The following is an 18421-nucleotide window of genomic DNA, read 5'->3' on the forward strand; positions in this document are numbered from 1 at the left end:
GATCAGAACCTCCTTGGGCAACTCCATCCCTGGCGGTCACCCAATCAACCACTCATTTTTGTATGCATGACAAAGCCCCCTCGCCACACTCCATAACGGGTGAAGCAATTCTGAGAAGCAGAGAATATCAAAGTGATGAAATATAGCCAGCCCGGACTCCTGATCTGAACCCGACCGAGAATCTCTGGAAGAGGACTGGCGACACTATGGCAAAGAACCCCGAATTGTGGAAGACGAATGGATTTTCAAAATCAAGCCAGAGCAGTGCACGACATTAGCCATGTCCTGTGGGCGCAAATGTCCCAAAGTCATTGAAAGCAAAGGGCCTCGACTCTTCCTACTAACCTGCAGTCGGTCAAACAGCGCGGACAAAGCTCATTTGCAGGCCCCCTTTTTGTAATGCACTTGCAACACTTAATTTTGATCGCTGTAGTTTTCCCAAATGCCAGATTTTAATATGCAGTGATTTTTGCGCCTTGGTTATTATTTTTTTTTAAACATTCTAGTTGTGCAACAATCCACTAGTTCTTGAAATTTTGTGTAGTCATCAACATCTGAATGAAGTAATTTTTCATAAACTGCTCTCTCATTTTTGATCGCAGGGCCAACGTAACGAGTTACTAATCGGCAGTGCAAGATGCTGGGAAGTAAAAATAAAGACTAAAAACTGGACGCAAACCATAAAAAGAAAGGCGAGCTCATGGATGGGAGTCCCGTGTCTAATAAGACACATCAGGATGCAATATATACAATATAAAGCAGTGCGCACTATGAAAGGCGCTATATGAACTGAACAACTGCCGACATCGGAATGCTGCACCGGACACACAGATACAAAAAAATCTAAATACAAACAAATGTGAGAAATCAATTTTCATTTCGCTGCACGTTGTACCTGTATAGCTGTGCGTGTGACGACTAAAGTCTTGAATCTTAAAAAGAAATCACCCAGCTATCTGCTGGTTAGTGATGTCAAGGGCTGTGAACTGATGGGCCACCTGCCTGGCACTTGGGGGGCTTTGAGGGTGTCAATTATCATTTCTGTCTCAGATATTTTATTTTAAGATACTTAAATCTCAGAAACTTAAGAGTAAAGGGGTGGGGAATAGTCAGCGGTGTCAAAAAGGGAAGGAGTTAAAAGCAAAAGCGGAAAAAGCGCCACTCAGTCTGTCACGCCAGCCCAGCCTTGTAATTTTTTTTGTTTGTTTTTTAATTTTGTACCTGTTCTCCCCCTTTGAGTTCGATGGCGGAGGCTGCAGGACGGTCTGATTCTCTTCCATGTCCACCACACATTTTGTGTTCAGCTCGATCTCTGCAGAAAAGGACGCACACACACACACATAGACAGACGGTTACAAGTCCGCGCAACTCTCACCCCCCCAACTCCCCCAAAAAAAGAGAGCAACTAAGTTAAAAAGAGACAACCACCGGCGAACGACCACCCCCCAAAAAAGAAAAGTGCTGGGAAAGTCCACCGCGGCTGCTCAGGCTGTACAGAGCAGCGAGCCGAGCGGACCCGAACCGTGCCAATCCCACCCGAGTCGAGTGTACCTACCCCTTCGGTTCATCGGCCGCACTCTCACTGCCACAATAACTTTGCTGTCCGACATTTTTTTAAATCCACTTTTCGTCTGTGACTGCTTTTCTTGCAGACTTTATTATCCCAAGGTTTTCTAGAAAAATGACAGCAGTCTGAGTAAATCCCCAGCGAGAGAAGGATCCCGGGGAGTTTGCGAAACGAAATTCCAGCACGGAGTATGCGCGTCCATCTCGCTTGCACAAAAAAAGGAAAAAAGAGAAAAAGTTTTGCAGTATTTTGTTCCTTAAACTAACACCAAACACCCGTTAGTGTTACTTTATAAAAGCTAAATCGGCAGCCTGCGTTCTCCCGTCTGTTTCTCCATCCGCACCGCCATCTTTCAGTGAGTGCGCTGACAGAGCCAGCCAGCCGGCCGCCCGCAAGAGACGGACACGTGACGAGGATTGGGATCGGGATTGGAAAACGGAATGGGATCAGAAATAGGAAAATGGACTGCGACCGGGGAATGAGATCAGTAATCGGAAAATGGACAGCGATCCGAAAATGGGTTCAGGTTTAGAAAATGGACAGTGATCCGGAAATGGGATCAGGATCGGAAAACTGACTGCGATCGGGAGACTCTCGAAGTGAAACTCGAGATCTAAATGCCTACTTCAAACTTCATTTGTTAATCACGGCGCAAAGAATTTACAAATATGAGGACAGTAGTCTAATGCTGCATTTCATTTAAATGCATTTTCTTAGCAGATGCTTTTATGTAAAGCTACTTACAAAAAGAGGTCTATAATCAAGTAAACTTCACGCAGGGGGACTCTTTGGGAAAAAGTGTGACAGGACGATTGACTACACAAGTAAAGAGCTCTGAGCAAAATGTAAGTTGGCTACACTTCCCATGTTACATCAACCTATCAAAGCTATAATCAATTAAAAATTCACAGAACAAGAGAGTCTACAAACGCTTCTTAAACATTTTGATTGGAGGTGGGCAGCTGTTTCACCAGACCATGGAGAAGAAGGTGGTTAGGTCCTCACAGGTGCCTCCATTTACATTCACTGTACACATTTTTTGGAACACCTCCACAGCCAATCAGCCAATCAGGTGGCAGCAGCGCAATGCATAAAATCCTGCAGATATGGGTTGGGAGCTTCAGTTAATGGGGAAAACATGTAATCTCAGCGATTTCAGCCATGGCATGATGGCTGGTGCCAGACAGACTGGTTTAAGTATTTCTGTAACAGCTGATCTCCTGAGATTTGCATCCATAACAGTCTTTAGAGTTCACCCAGAATGATGTGGAAGAAAAAAAGTGAGCGGCAGTTCTGTGGACAGAAACACCTTACTAATGAGAGGGTTAGAATAGCCAGACTGGTCTGAGCTGACAGAAAGCAACGGTAATTCAGAAAACCACTCTGTATGACTGTGGTGAGCAGAGAGGCATCTCAGAACTCACAACCTGTTGGTCCTTGAAGAGGACGGTCGAGTTCCAATCCTGTCAGCCAACAAACTGGACAGTTGAAGACTAGAAAAATCTAACCTGGTGAGATGAATCTCGATTTCTGGTTTGAGTCCTAGCAACTTGATGAATTAAAGATCTAAAAAAAGAAGTCGGTTTTGGTTGTCACAGTTGTTCTCAACGTGTCCAGCCATCCGGTTGCAGGTCACCCTATTTGCCATGGTTCCTTCGATCTCCCCAGACATGACATCCTTCTCCAGTGATCTCTCTCTTCTGACGATGTGACCAAGATAAGACAGCCGTAACTTCATCATTTGGGTTTAGAGTGACATATCCGGTTAGGTCTCTTCCAGAAAACAATTTGTCATTTCTTCTGGTGGTCCACGACACGCATAGAATTCCTTTCCAGCACCAAAGTTCATTTGAATCTTGTTTCTTTAATATCCAGGTTTCACATCCATAACTCACCACCGAGAAAATGAGCACGTGGGCAAGTCTGAGCTCCATTTTGGGTGTTATTTCCTTACCTTTTGAATATTTTGTTGAGAGCCTTCATTGTAGAGTGACCAAGCACTATTCTACAGTGTGTTTCTTCACTGCTAGTTGCTTCCACGTTTCCAGGAGATCGAAGTTCTTTACAACTTCCATTCTGTTGCCTTAATTTTCTGTGTTCATGATCTTCGTTTTGTTCATGTTCAGTTCTAATCCCAATTCGGCTTTGACTCTTCTTAGTAGATGCATCATGGCTGCTGGTGACGAGTGTTGTGTCTTCTGCATACCTCAGGTTGCTTATATTTCTACGCTTTTCTGAAGATGGCTTCGTCATAAAGGTTGAACAGGTACGGTGACAAGAGGCGTCTTTGCCTGATGCCACTTTTCATTGGAAACCAATCAGTGTTGCCATATTCAGCTCTCACTGCAGCTTCTTCATTGTCGTTGAGGCTCTTTATCAGCTGAGTTATGTGTCTGGGTGCTCCCATTTACGCTAGAGGCAGAAATTTCCACTAACAGCATGAATCCATGCATCCAACCCTGCCTGGTGTCAATAGTCCAGGCTGGTGGTGTGGGGCATGTTTTCTTGGCACACTTTGAGCCTGTCCATGCCAATCATTCATTGCCTGAACGCCACATCATATTTGAGTATTGTTGCTGACCATCTGCATGCCTTCATGGCCACAATACACTCATCTTCCTAAGCCAGCGTTTCTCAACCTTTAAGTATTTGCGACCCGAGTTTTCATAACAGTTTTAATTGCGCCCCCCTAACGTTTTTTTGAAACCCTAATAAAATTTATTCCTATATTTTTTGCTGCCGATACACTGCTACAAGTTTAAAATTTCCCTACGAATAGCGAAATTACGCCACATATGGCAACATTCGCGCCCCCTTTTTTTGTGATTTCGGGCGCGCCCCACAGTTTGAGAACCGCTGTCCTATGCAAAGGTGTCCAACTCCAGTCCTGGAGGGCCGCAGTGGCTGCAGGCTTTCATTCTAACCCTTTTCTTAATCACTGACCAGTTTTGCTACTATGGAACGTCTTTTGCCTCATGTCTAAGTGACTTGCTATTTCAGATGGAAACTCCTCAAATGTTTCTTTTTTCCTTAATCAGCCGTCAAACAAGACATAAAGCGAGTCAACGCATGACCGGCTAACCTGTGTCCATCATAAAACATCTAAGTAGAGATGTCAAGTGGCCATGAGGCAAGTAAGCACGGGGTTGTGCCAAGGACAGGCGCTCCTCTGTACATCTCCTCACTAGGCTCCATCCTCCTGTCCCATGATCTCCTATCAGTGCTATTCCCATGATGCTCAGCTATACCTGTCATTACCCCCCAGAGGACCACACGGTACCAGCTAGAATCTCGTAAACTAAGCTCTACAGGCAACTCCTTCGACTTCATGGCTTGGCGTGTGCTCTGATACACATCCTAGACCTTCTATATTCAGCTCTGTGCCTCTCCACATCATGCCCGACCGATGGAATTGACCTCAGGTGGACTCCAAACAAGGTGTAGGAACATCTCAGTAAGGATCAAGAGAATGAGATTCACCTGAGTCGTAGGAAAGTGTCTGAATACATGAGTCAAGTGACATTTTTATTTCCTAAATTTCCTAAAATCAAGTTTCCATTTTGTCATTCAGGGGTATTCAGTGTTTTTTGATCATGCTGTGATCACAAGGTGGGTGCCATTGAGCCCCAAACCTCAAAAACCAATTGAAAAGAACACAATTCCGGTCAAAATAATTTTTTTTTTTAAATTTTCACCAGCACTTTTACAGACAAACACCAGCCAAAACTCTCGAAAACAAGCACAATTCTTCCTCCTTCCGCCTCGATTTGGGTCTTGCCCGCTGCCTCCCGACTAGGAAAGGCTGGACTGCTTCCTTTTACATTGGACCCGGGATTACTTCTGGCGCCATAGTACAGAATGACGGAGGCACTTCCGGGTCACGTGGAAGCCCTACAAAGCAGAGCCCTTCAGTGACACTCGAGGATACTGACAAGACTATCCTTCAGCACTACGATTCCCATGAATCCCTGTAAGCGTCCACACTGGTTACACTGGGAACACTGCCATCCACTGCACCAGAGGAGGAAATGCTCTTGAGAAACAACCTTCCCCAGTCCCTCCATTAATCCTTCACCCTGACTGAGATAATAATGAAGTCTCACCTCGGCAGGTTATGCCTCCTTCCATGTTGTCCATCTGTTATGGCCTCCTGGCTGGGCTAGAATCCATCCTCCATTGTCCATCCACAATGGCACTTACAATGGAAAAAATTAATTAAAATGATTTTTGCCTAAGGATGCATGATAAAAAAAAATGTGAGAAAAGTGAAGGGGTCCGATTACTTTGTGAAGGTGCCGTATATTCAGGGCTGCAATGGATAGCAGTCACTATAGCTGATGGTTCATAGTACAGAGTCGGTCAACAGTGGAGCAACAAACAAGACCCCAGGTTACCACTGTCATGATTACTCCTCTGTTTCTCAAACTCTGACCCTAATTCTTTCGGCCCCTCCACACTGAAGTAGAAGGCTGAACAAACAATGGTCATCCATAGCAGGCGGCTAACATGGCCGTCAACTGAAGCTGCACCTTAACAGGCTCGCACGTCAAACATCTTGACAGTATAAATAAATAGAGACTTGAGAAATGAGCATTTGCAAGTCACAAGTTTAAAACGAGAAGGAAAGGGCATAGCAGGGGTTATATTTAAGAAGTGGACATTTCCAGCAGTCCAGATGGGCGTGCTTGTGTCATTAGGAAGTACTGTGGCGGACCCTTTAATTTGGATAAGGAAGCTGAAAATAGGATTAATAGGACCTTCAGGCATTCTGAGAGGCTGCTGAGACTCTTAAGCCGGGGGTCCCTCAAGGGGAACACAGACTGTCTGGGCTTTAATGGAAAGGGGTCTGGAGACAACTAGTCAGGTGATATGTCTTAAGATGTACAAGAAACACTTGTGACTGTGAATTGCTGGAGAGCTTGCAAGATGAATTTTCACACTGACAGACTGAAGAACATCTAGAAGTTAAAGGAGAAATCTGAAGACGTCAGTAGAGAGACAGGTTAGGAACCGAACACACACCCATCCATCTGTTCTCTAAACCTGCTTATCTGGGGCCGGGTCCCAGGGAAGATGGAGCCTCTCCCAGCAAGCTCTGAGAGCAAGGCAGGAATAATCCCTGGACAGGGTGCCAGTCCATCACAGGGTGAACACACACACACACACACTCTCATCAGGAGCTAAATGCTGCGTTCCATTTATCTCGGAAGTCGGAGCTGGTAGTGACGTGTCACACCCAAGTTGACCACTGTGGACAAAACAGTGGTACAAAGATGAAGAGTGGGGTAATCTACCCCATATAATGTGGTAACCACAAACAAATGAGTAATCATTCAAGACTGAGTCCAAAACATAGACTGATCAGAAGGATGAAGGCTTAGGGTTTTATAGGTGGAGGACAGGAAGGGGTGTGTGTTCTGTGTGTGCATGAGAGCTGACGACAAATGAATGCTGATCCAGAAGTACAATGGATATAATAAGAAATGTGGGGGGTTTGGGACCTCACAAACAGTAGAGAAGCTCGTCTGTCTGATGTCGTCTGATTTGCATACCATGGCACAATGGAAAAAAGAAAAACAAAACTAAGATTGTAGCTGAACTCACCATACCTGTTAACCCTTTGTACAGCACCGGCTCCATCAGGCAGCATGTCATTGGCCGTCACAAAAAGGGATGAACACAACTGTGCTGGAAGATCAGCACTCAATCCATAAATTAGACATGCCCAGCGATTTTCATATAATTAAACTGACATGGACAACAAGTCACTGGGCAAATCTGACATACCCCACGACTAGACGTCATATAATGTAACATCAGCTTAAAAGTTGTAAGGGATGGCAGGTGTGGGCTGGTTCAAGATTTCTTATCTGGATGGTAGGCCGGCCCACCAAATAGGCAGGATGGTCCTTGGTGTAGGAAGGAAATGGACAGAAATGGATAAGCTGGCATTCTGGAAGGACTTGATAAAGGATCCTTAATCATCAGGGAGGACAGTACATTGGAGGGGGAGGGTTTGGGTACTTGGGTTATTTACTCCCCTGAAATGCAAGATGGCAGCATTCCTGGATTATGGTACCTCTACGGATACCCAGAGGCAGTGGTATAGCTAGGGGCAGGCGGAGGGAGCGGTCTGCCCCGGGCGGCACATTTTTGGGGGCAGCATTATTGGCCTAAAGGCTCAGAACACTTCACGTGTAAGCAGCAGGGTTCAGAAAAATATCACTCATGAATGAAAAAAAGTCAAATTCTCTGATTTTCATCCATAAATGCTTCAAAAATCATTTTCAGACGGTCCTTCAATGACGGCATCAGACATGGCAGTTGAAATTTATGAGGCAATAACAAAAATAAACAGAAACATTACACCGATAATAATTTCTAGGAATATAAACAACTAATTCACAATATATAATTTTGTTTCGTTATCAATTCAAATGCGTTCTTGCTCATGCCCACCTATCACTTGTACACCACACCGGTTCTGGTTTTCGCAGCGTAATTATATTAAACTAATAATCAGAACACGGCTTATCAGTGCGTCTGTACTATATTCTTGTCTAGTTGATGCTTATAAATAATTATATGTGAAAAACATATTGCTGTTTCTCTATCTTAATACATACAGTAATTCGCCAGCCTCCTCACTCACTCACTCACTCACTCACATCCGTCCAAAGCCGAATGCGCAGTCGCCTTCTGCGTAGCTGCCCGAAAAACCTTATGAGACCAACATCGCGGCAGGCGGCGGATTTACGGCCGCGAAAATTCAAAGAGAAAGGTGACTTCGACCGACATCCAACCCCAACATCGCAAGAGGCGGCGGATTTACGGCCGCAAAAATTCAAAGAGAAAGGCGACTTCGATTAAAGCTCTAGAGGACTGAAAGGCGATTTCGACTACAGCTCGAGGCCTAATTACGCATTCTGATTCAATTACGTATTCATTCAATACACCTATATCAGGTTTGTGGTGCTTATACTTATTACTATTCCATATTGTACTGGAACATTCATCATTCAATATTATACTATAGGCCTGGAAAATTCATCAACTAACAGTACAAGCCTGTACAGTAATAAGTAAAGTGGACTACAATCATTACAAAACAACTTCTTTGTTACTTATCATTTGTTCTTCATACACTGCTGACACAAACTCATGCCCGTTTCATCTTACGTTGTCGAAACGGGCTCTTTGTCTAGTATATAAATAAATCTATGCAAAATGTATCTTAATTTTTCTCAATACGTCATTTTATTTTTCTATTTAAATAAGTTAACATATTCAGATACGTTGGAGGGCGGTAAATTGAAGCCCCGCCCCGCCCCGAGTGGCGCAAACTCGAGCTACGCCACTGCCCAGAGGGCATGTTGGGAACTGTAGTCCCATGGGGCCGCCCGCTTGGGTTCCATGAGTGCTGAAGGGATTAATGGTCCCTACTTCATGGGACTTCCGCCAAACCGCAGAAGTGCTTCCAAGGGTCAGTGTCATGGCACTGGAAGCACTCCCAGCTCTGCGTCAGTTGGAATCAGGAGAGGAGCACAACACTCACCAGGGAAAAGTGGAGTGGAGTAGAGAAGAGAGAGAAGATACATTCTGGCAGAGAGAGACAGACCTGTCAAAAGTAGTTAATTAAATAAATGCTTGTGTTTGAACCTGGGACTGTGTTTGTGAGATTGTGTTTGGGATCTGGGGCACAGTGGCACCCCCTTGTCATCACACAGTCAACTAAATCACTCCAGTTATTTTTGAGTAATAGCCAATTCGTAGATTAAACTATTACTTAAACAATTATGAGAATTGGGACAAACCCCTTTATAGTCAGACTTTGCTGATTGCTGAAAATCCTACAACCCTACATAGTGAGAGTTTTGTGAATTTGAATACCTTTGTCAGGCAACAGTTGGCGCTGTTCTTGATATCTATTAAAATGGCACATTATCCTGTACCCGATTTAAAAAAAGTCACTAGAATTTTATTTATTTTACAATAATATTTTTAGATATATAGTACTGTATATATCTAAGGTTTTCTGCGGTGGGTTGGCGCCCTGCCTGGGATTGGTTGCTGCCTTGTGCCCTGTGTTGGCTGGGATTGGCTCCAGCAGACCCCCGTGACCCTGTGTTCAGATTCAGCAGGTTAGAAAATGGATGGATGGATGGATCTAAGGTTTTAGGGACAGTTCCAGGATTTGTGTCTTTATATCTGTCCTTTAATGTGACATTCACACATTCACTTAAGGGTGACATGGCGGCACAGTGGTAGCACTGCTGCCTTGCAGTAAGGAGAGTGGGTTTCTTCCTGCTGTCCAAAGACATGCAGGTTAGGTGAATCTGTGATGCTAAACTGGCCCTACTCTGTATTTGGTGTGTGGGTGTGTGTTCGCCCCGTAATGGACTGGCGCCATGTCCAGGGATTGTTCGTGCCTTGTGCCCTATGCCAGCTGGGTTAGGCTCCAACCCAGCCCCCCGAGATGCTGGTCTGGATTAAGCAGGTTAGAAAATGACATAACATATTCACTTATTAAAATTGTTGAATCACACTAAGCCCCCATAATCTCTTAGAAGTTCAGCTCAGACAGACCAGCCATTTTTTGCTTTGCGTGCTTTTGTGAAATTTTTTGTCAACACTAAATTACCGGTGCAGGCTGAATCTAGGCTTGGCATGTGACTCCATTCCAAGGCTTTGTTCCAGCCACAAGCTTGAAAGCTGCAGTTTTCAAATCTCTTCTACACTTTCACTTATTTGAGCATGTCTGCTCCAGGGAAAGCCGCTGGCACCTCACGCATGCGGGACAGGACGAGACGGCAGGTGAACGTGCAGTCCGCAGACAGGGTGGGCGGGTTGTGTGGGCCTGAAGTACAAAGCACGACGCAAATAAAAGAGAAAACCCTTCTGCGGCCGAGGGGCCCAGCAGCTCGAGCGTTAGGCTGTGTGGTCTGCCATGGGTTAGGTAGACACATGAGAGAAGGAGAGGCATCTTGTAACAGAATGCTGGCCTGTGAAATTTGGTTGGGTGAAAATTTATAGTCAGACAGATTATGTTCAGTGAAATTCAGACACCAGCATGTGCCAGTTTTGTGCAAGTCATACGTTGTGCAATGCACTTCCATTTTCAGCCAGACAGCCTACTAGGAAAAATGCCATATTTATGCCAACTTCTAAATCTTTGGCTTCTTGCAACTTAATGTTCCCCGCCCTGTACATGTAATTCATGGTCTTTTCTCCTGCATTCTAAAGTTATGCATCTTACTACATTTTGCAAATGACAGTCCAGGGTGAAAGATTGTTTTAACTTTCTTTAACAAATATTTTTTTGCTGCTTTCTGTTTAGGTGCCGGCAATTTAGAATTTCCACAGGTGAAAGATGAGGCTTGTCAGTACTGCATAAATGTGTCCTGCCCTGGGTTTACGCCATTCCAGGGGGCGCAATTGTATCATGAAGTATAAATTCTTTGGCCAACTGTGAAATAATAATAATAATAATAATTCTTTACATTTATATTGTGCTTTTCTCACTACTCAAAGCACTTTAAATAGTGAGTGGGGAGTCACTTCAACCACCACTAAAGTGCAGCATCCACCTGGATGATGCGACGGCAACCATCTTTGTGCCAATACACTCAACACATGAGCTGTTAGGTGGCAACATGTTGAGTGAAAGTCAGCCAATTAGAGACAGGGGATGATGAGTGGGATGGAATGACTAGGCTGTGGTGGGCAATTTAGCCTGGACATGAGCATACACCCTACTCTTTACGAAGGATACCCAGGGATCTCTAATGAACACAGAGAGTCAGGACCTCGGTTTTATGTCTCATCCGAAGAACGGTGCCATTTTTACAGCACAGTGTCCCTGTCACTGCACTGGTGGTACTGGGATCCACATTCAGACCAGAAGGTAAGCGCCCCCTGCTGTCCTCACCCACAGCCACAGAGCTGTTATGATCTACACGTTACTTCAGATGTTCATGGTAAGTGTAAGTGTACAATAAAGCACTTGGCGTAGTTGTCAGCATTTGCACTGTGGAATGTGGAGGGAGAAGGCAGAAGTGCTGTGCAAGATGGAAGGGGCTGACTTAGAGAAAGAGCTCAGCTGACCTCACCAGGACGTGCTCCTCTCACAGTCTTCAGAAGCAGTATCTGCTCAGCCAAGGCAGAAGAGCCTCCTTTACCTCAGGCCAACGAGAAACTGTTTCTGAGAACCATTATAATCCAGACATTAACACAGATGGCATACAGTGTTTTTGAATGGACGATAAAACACTTGGCGCAGTCAGCAGCCTTTACACTATGAAGTGCAAAGGCAGAAGTGCCGTGCAGGACAGTTGTGGTTGAGTGAGTGAGAGCTATCTGTAAGCGAGTGACTCTATGGTTGATTTCCTAATAATAGGTCAGTGTGAGTGAGCACATCTTGTATTAAACGGGCTATAGTGACTCAAAAGAGGCAGGAAAAAGTTTAAGTATAAGGACTGGAACATGAAACATAATCGACATACCTGCCAAGTACATTAACCTGAAGTCTAACCTCTCCTTCGTGTAAGCCCAATATACCAAGCAAGAACTCAAGCCTAAATATAAGAAGCTTACTATAGGGGGCTTCACTCGCCAAACCCCCTGCCTGCACTACACACCAGCAACTTTGAGTCTCTGCCGCTCGCGTATGTGGATTTCACTTTCACCAAACAACAAAACTTTTAATTTTCGCAGATATGCCTCTTCATTGGGAAGAAACACTAATTTTCCCTGATGGGAACACGAATTAGACAATCTAAAAGTCTCCGACTTAAAGTTTAAAGCCAAACAATATCTACATACTTCTGTCATATCACCGATGTCCATATATTCAATCTCTTTTTGCTTTTATCTTTTTGTAAATATCGCATTGAATTTTGATTCCGTGTTTGGAATTACATCGTGATAACGCAACGTATAACTGCCCGTGAGTGAATATCGCTTCTTTCTCTCTATACGAACTGTGTCTGACAATAGCATTCACACTAATGAGAAATGATTGAACCGTGTGCATGGTTGTAAATGTTTTAGATGTGGGCAGGACTTTTCCAAATCTCTTTGCATAAAGTCTTGTCTCGTGGGATTTCACTTTCATCAAACAACAAATCTTTTAATTCTCGCAGATACACCTATTCATTGGGAAGAAACACTCCTTTCCCTGATGGCAACATGAATTAGACGATCTACAAGTCACCAACTTAAAGTTTAAATCCAAACAATATATTCGATCTCTTTTCGCTGTTCCGTTATTTCACAGAGTAATAATTTCTATTTGTTTGCGCTAATGCAATCTTTACTATCATTTTTTTGAGACTTTCGAATTTTCGTACTTCCATTATCTTACTTGCTCTGCATGTGTATTGCGCCAACCTTTTTAAATTCTTTACTGACGTTCTACTTGTCATCTACTCTTTGTCTTTTATTTCCAGCCCAGTATGTGGTAAAATCTCTTGGCACAAAGTCTTGTTTCAATGAGAAAGTCACGTCTCTTCTCTCTTCCCAAGATTTTTTTATTATAATAGAGAGATGTCTTTTATTCTAGAAAAAAAATCAATAAAGATTTGTTAGGTAACATGCAGAATTAATTAATTAATCAATCTCTGATATGAAGTACATGCTCTGGCCTTTATTCAGTCGCTCTGATGACATCATGCATCACGCACACCCGGTGCACTCTGGGTAAGAATTCTACGGTAGCTACCAAAGCGAATGTCAGAAAATGGTGGCGCCCATGATAAAACAAGAAAACACAAAAATATTTCAACTTTCACGATGTCTTATGCAGAAAAACAAACACTAGAACTGAATTCCTTTCGGGATCACACAGCAGGTGATGTCACCGGAGCGACCATTTAAAATGCTGGCATCCCATACTAGGATAAAAACAGTGTTGGTGAGTGATTCTGTTTTTCACTTAGTCTTTCCTGGAATGCCAACTTTAATTTCTACGAGTTTCAATTTTTGACTAGCATTTCGTACTTGTTGACAGATCGGTTACATTTTTGGTTGATGGCATCTCATCTCCTGATCCCTTTCGTTAAAAATGTTTCTGTTTCATTTCAAGTCAGTATACAACAATTCAAAGTAGGGTCACAGTGATGCCAATGTCATAACAATGAAAATAATGAAATACCCTAAAAATGCTTTGAAAATTCCACAAATATCACAGGTAGAATTCCAGTGGAATAAATATTTGGAGATCTTCAAAGGTATGCCTTACCGTAAGACAAGGATCGGAGGTCCCTCTGAACAGATTTGATGTTTAATAAGCATGCTCACTTTTTGATGGACAGTCCCTTCTAAGGAAGGTTTGTTTTGCACCAGCTGCTGACGTGATAGGTTCAGACTCCCTGTGACCCTGACTAGGAGAAGGCATAGAAACTATGAGGAAGAATACACTAAATTATACTTGATTTATTCAGATGTTTCATTCATCTCTTCAACAATACCTTGGGTAAAATGTAATTACAGTCAATTCTCATTATCCACAGAAGTTACATTGCTGAAAGACCCTGTGGAAAATTAAAGACGCAGACACTGAAGCATTGCTCTTATGGGAAAAAATTGGGTAAGGTACCGGTGGCACCTATTTACAATCCACATTTGCAATCAATTACCAGAAACACATAATTTTGTGTATCGAGAAACAAATAAGCTCATTACAACACATCCCATCCCATGCATCCATTGCCCACCCCCCACCACTATCTAATACATCCATCCATCCATCCATTTTCCAACCCGCTGAATCCAAACAGGGTCACGGGGGTCCGCTGGAGCCAATCCCAGCCAACACAGCTATCTAATACAATCAATGAATTATCTGTTGTGCAGGCCAAGGCCACAGGGTGAAGAAGTCAGTGACTCAACACCATCCGAAAAATTAGGAATTCCTTCAATTTTCCCAAGCAGAGTCGGAGGGGTGAGATGGGTGGGGTAAGACCTGGCAGGAGGACACAGGGTCAAGTAGACGCACCGGCCCTCCAATCTCGTAGCCTCAAGCTTTGATAATGATCTGTTTGCAGGTTCACACATGAAAACCTTATTACGACTTTACTTCCTCTAGATGGTCAAGTTCAATTGTCTTCTTGGTGCTCCTCCAGATTCCATGAGTGACTGCGGCAGGGATAATCCGAGAATCTCACTAAGCCATTTAGTCATTAGTAGTGAAGGGCGGAGTGCACAAAGGGCATGGAACTTGATCAGTGCGAGTTTAGGATCCACACTTACTGGGAATTCCTCGTTGGTGGAGAAGAACTGCAAGCCACTAGTCTTCATCATGAATGGGATTCAATGGCTTACCCACGTCTCTTGGCATCCTGATGACACTTGTTGATCCATTCAGTGTAGCAGTTGTGCAGCACCGGACATCTAAGGGCATTACAAACATATTAGTGCACAATCTCACGTGTCGCTGCTGTGCAATGACCCTCTCAAAATCTTATTTCTAATCCACCTGGCTGTGAATAGGTGCAAGTAGACCACAAGTGTTGTAGAATGGGTTACACAGTTATAATAGTGGACAAGTGAATCCCTAGAAACAGAATCCATGCATATTTTAATCCATCAGGTAAAAAACAAGGCACATCTTCTGATTAGCTAGGGTGACATTACTAAGAAGGTTAGAGAACCACTAGCCTGCTATTGATTGATTGATTGAATGATTGATTGTCCTGTAAATCTGTATTCTTGTGTTTTATGTTTCTGCTCCTGTATGCATTTGAAGTTCCCCATGGGCGTAATCAAATCGAATCTAAGTTACTGACCAAATCCCAAATCTGGTCTAAAACATATTTGTTAAAAGTGCAGAAGTGACACCAGAATCGCTACTCTTAATGATGATAGTCCCAAAGCACAATGAAAGTGCTTCCACCTCTGAATTATCGACAGAGGTTTAAAGTCAGATCATTTCTTTTGGGACATTCCCGTGTCACCTGCCAGTGCCAGGTCAGCAAACACGATATATTTTCACAAAGTGATCGCCACTGTCTAATACAATCAATGAATTATCTGCTCCACAGGCTAGGGCCACAGGACGCAAAAGTCCGTGACTTAACACCATCCGAAAACTTGGGAATTCCTTCAATTTTCCCAAGCAGAGCAAAGCCTTTAGTGATGAATCCGCCACAAAGACATTGTCCTCTTTGTCAAAGGCCACAGCAGACACACACAGGTGGAATGGTGCAAGAAGACTGGATCCAAAGCTATCGATCTGGTGGACGACTTGCATCTTATTATTAAACAGTTTGAGCCGCGTTCTGGAGAAGCTCCGATCTCCACTCTCCTTCAGGTGTTCCACAACTATAACGAATCCAGTTGTCTCCGAAACAGCTATTTCCCTTGGAGAGGACAAGGAAGCAGACAGTATCTGGCTTCTGAGTAAGACAGCCTTCAAAAAATCAACTTCTAGTCGTGTGAGTGTTCCAGCCTGAGCGTCCGTCACTAAGATGCGGTTCTGGCCATCTGTCTGTATGCCCCAAGGCAACAAAAAAGAATTTTTGACAGTCAAAGTATTCCTTCCACGGGAACTAAAAACTTTAACAGAAACATCACCAGCATCTGTGATTATAATGTACCCATCCCGAGTCACCGTGACACCCAGCGGGTAGCAGATACACCCTTTAGAGCCGAAACCATGTAAGTATTTCCCTTTGGGACTGAAAATTGCCATACGCTTTTTACCATCGTGTACCACCATCACCACTCCAGACTTTTTGAAGAATGCCACTCCGGTAGGGTTGATTAACTGGCCCCAGCCTCCAAAGGCGTCAGAGAGCTTCACGACAGCTGGCACAGCCGATTTTCTGGTCCTCCAGCCACCTGGAGGCCACGTCAGAGTTGGGTTAGGGGCTCTCCACACAATCTCCTCAAGGTGCATCAGGGTCATGCAGTCGGTCATTTCAGAGACGCTGCACAGCCGGCGACAAAACGGGCACTCCAGCCGCAGATAATGGGCATGCGTGACGCTCAAGGCACATTCGTAACACATCACGTGACCGCAGGGCAGTGTCCTTGGCCTTCGTTCTCTCGGATGTTGGCAGTATTTCTCAAAGCATACTTTACATTCTAGCAGATTTGCTTCAATCTCATTCAGGATTCTCTGTGCTGCTGAGGTACTTCGGCCCTCACTGTTGCTGCTGCTGCTGCTGCAGCTGCCGCCGCTTTTTAATGCTTCAGCAGACATGGCTTCTCCTGTAGAAGGGTGCTGCACTGCCGAGTAAAAGCAGGGCCTCAGCTGAATTAGCAGGCAACGTTCAGCTCTGTTCTTCAGAGGCCTGTGAGACACGTGACTGGCAGTGACAGGGAGTGGGCTTCATTCTGCTTCCCTCTAGTGTCGGCATCAGAGCCCACAACATCATCCACGACAGCAACAGATTTGTGCAGCTCCTCGCAGCAGATGGGAGCTTCTTCTTCAATGGCTTAAAAGAATTATTAGTACTGCAACATTACATTCTGGTAACTATCGATGTACCTTCCTGTGATTTAACAAATCAAATAAAATCAAACAGCCTGTGAACACGGCTATACCAGTGCTAAACAAAATGACTTATGAAAGAAGGTTAGCTAGGCAGACTTGTTATCCCAGGACACGACATACAGTGGGTTCACAAAGTATTCAGACCTCTTCGCTTTTTATCTTTTGTTGTGTTGCAGCCTTCTGAAAAAATACTTGTGTTAATTTGATATTTCAGATTGTTTTTTATTTTTGATAAATTTGAAAAAAAAATTAAAAAATAAAAAAAATCCTGTCCTTGGCTTTGTCATTATGGGGTATTGAGTGTTGCTTGATGAGGGAAAAAATAAATTGAAATGATTTCAGCAAAAGGCTGTAACATAACAAAAGGTGGGAAAAGTGAAGGGGTCTGAAGACTTTTTCAATCCACCGTATAACAACCATGGTTACAATCGATACACATGAACTTAAGGTTTCTACAAAGAAGAATGGGAAAGGCGCTATATAAATAAAATGTATTATTATTATTATTAGGGGTTTCACCCCCTGCTTGCTTCACTTGCCAACCCACCGGCCTGCACTATGCGCCAGCCACTTTGCGTCTCTGTTGTTCTGTCTCTCGTTGTGAAGAAGGGGGCTGAACGCAACCCAAAGAGACGCGGCCGCTCCTCCGAAACCCCCTCTTAAACGGTGATACAATGGGAAACATACAGTTTTGTTTTTACCTCCTCTTTGCTCGATCAGGTGCTGCTGCCGTGCCGCGTGATCTGCATCTTGCATGGCGCTTTGAACATTTAAAAGCCTGTACAGCAGCTGTCCTTCTCTTTGTCTTTTATTTCCGTCCCCGGGTGTGGTTAAATCCATCCATCCATCCATTTTCCAACCTGCTGAATCCGAACACAGGGTCACGGGGGTCTGCTGGAGCCAATCCCAGCCAACACAGGGCACAAAGCAGGAACCAATCCCAGGCAGGGTGCCAACCCACCGCAGGACACACACAAACACACCCACACACCAAGCACACACTAGGGACAATTTAGAATCCCCAATGCACCTAACCTGCATGTCTTTGGACTGTGGGAGGAAACCGGAGCGCCCAGAGGAAACCCACGCAGACACGGGGAGAACATGCAAACTCCACACAGGGAGGACCCGGGAAGCGAACCCGGGTCTCCTAACTGCGAGGTAGCAGTGCTACCCACTGCACCACCGTGCCGCCCTGTGGTTAAATCTCTTGGCAGAAAGTCTCGTATTGCGGGAGGTGAGTTCTTGATATTTTTTAGATTATAATTTAAAAAAGGAATAAGAATCTGAAAATCTAACAACATCACATTAAAGTTTGATAAATTCTGAAAAGAATGATACCAAACATATATATGTAG

At 44.1% G+C, this 18421-nt stretch overlaps 2 protein-coding genes across 8 annotated transcripts in view; both read right to left on the reverse strand.

Annotated features, from left to right (window-relative positions):
- The window catches only part of kif13a (kinesin family member 13A), a 305123-nt gene extending 303180 nt beyond the window's left edge, over window positions 1-1943 (reverse strand). For 5 of the 7 annotated variants that reach the window (XM_051935728.1, XM_028817275.2, XM_028817271.2 and 2 more), the window contains exons 1-2: window positions 1556-1940; window positions 1222-1312 (exon numbers count right to left, since the gene is read on the reverse strand). In XM_051935728.1, coding sequence (XP_051791688.1) covers window positions 1222-1293 — 72 coding nt within the window. In that variant the 5' untranslated portion in view covers window positions 1294-1312; window positions 1556-1940. Of the gene's footprint in view, window positions 1-1221; window positions 1313-1555 lie in introns of all 7 variants that reach the window. The other 2 variants (XR_007936595.1, XM_028817274.2) reach the window with 1 other exon arrangement.
- A 12446-nt stretch (window positions 1944-14389) lies between these two features.
- On the reverse strand, window positions 14390-16911 carry LOC114663505 (E3 ubiquitin-protein ligase NHLRC1-like). Its single transcript, XM_028817276.2, has one exon. It carries the CDS (start codon window positions 16767-16769, stop codon window positions 15534-15536), a length of 1236 nt encoding a protein of 411 aa, XP_028673109.1. The 5' UTR covers window positions 16770-16911; the 3' UTR covers window positions 14390-15533.
- Between the last annotated feature and the right edge of the window lie 1510 nt (window positions 16912-18421).

This window comes from Erpetoichthys calabaricus, chromosome 13 (assembly GCF_900747795.2).
Source record: "Erpetoichthys calabaricus chromosome 13, fErpCal1.3, whole genome shotgun sequence".
Lineage (NCBI taxonomy): Eukaryota > Metazoa > Chordata > Cladistia > Polypteriformes > Polypteridae > Erpetoichthys > Erpetoichthys calabaricus.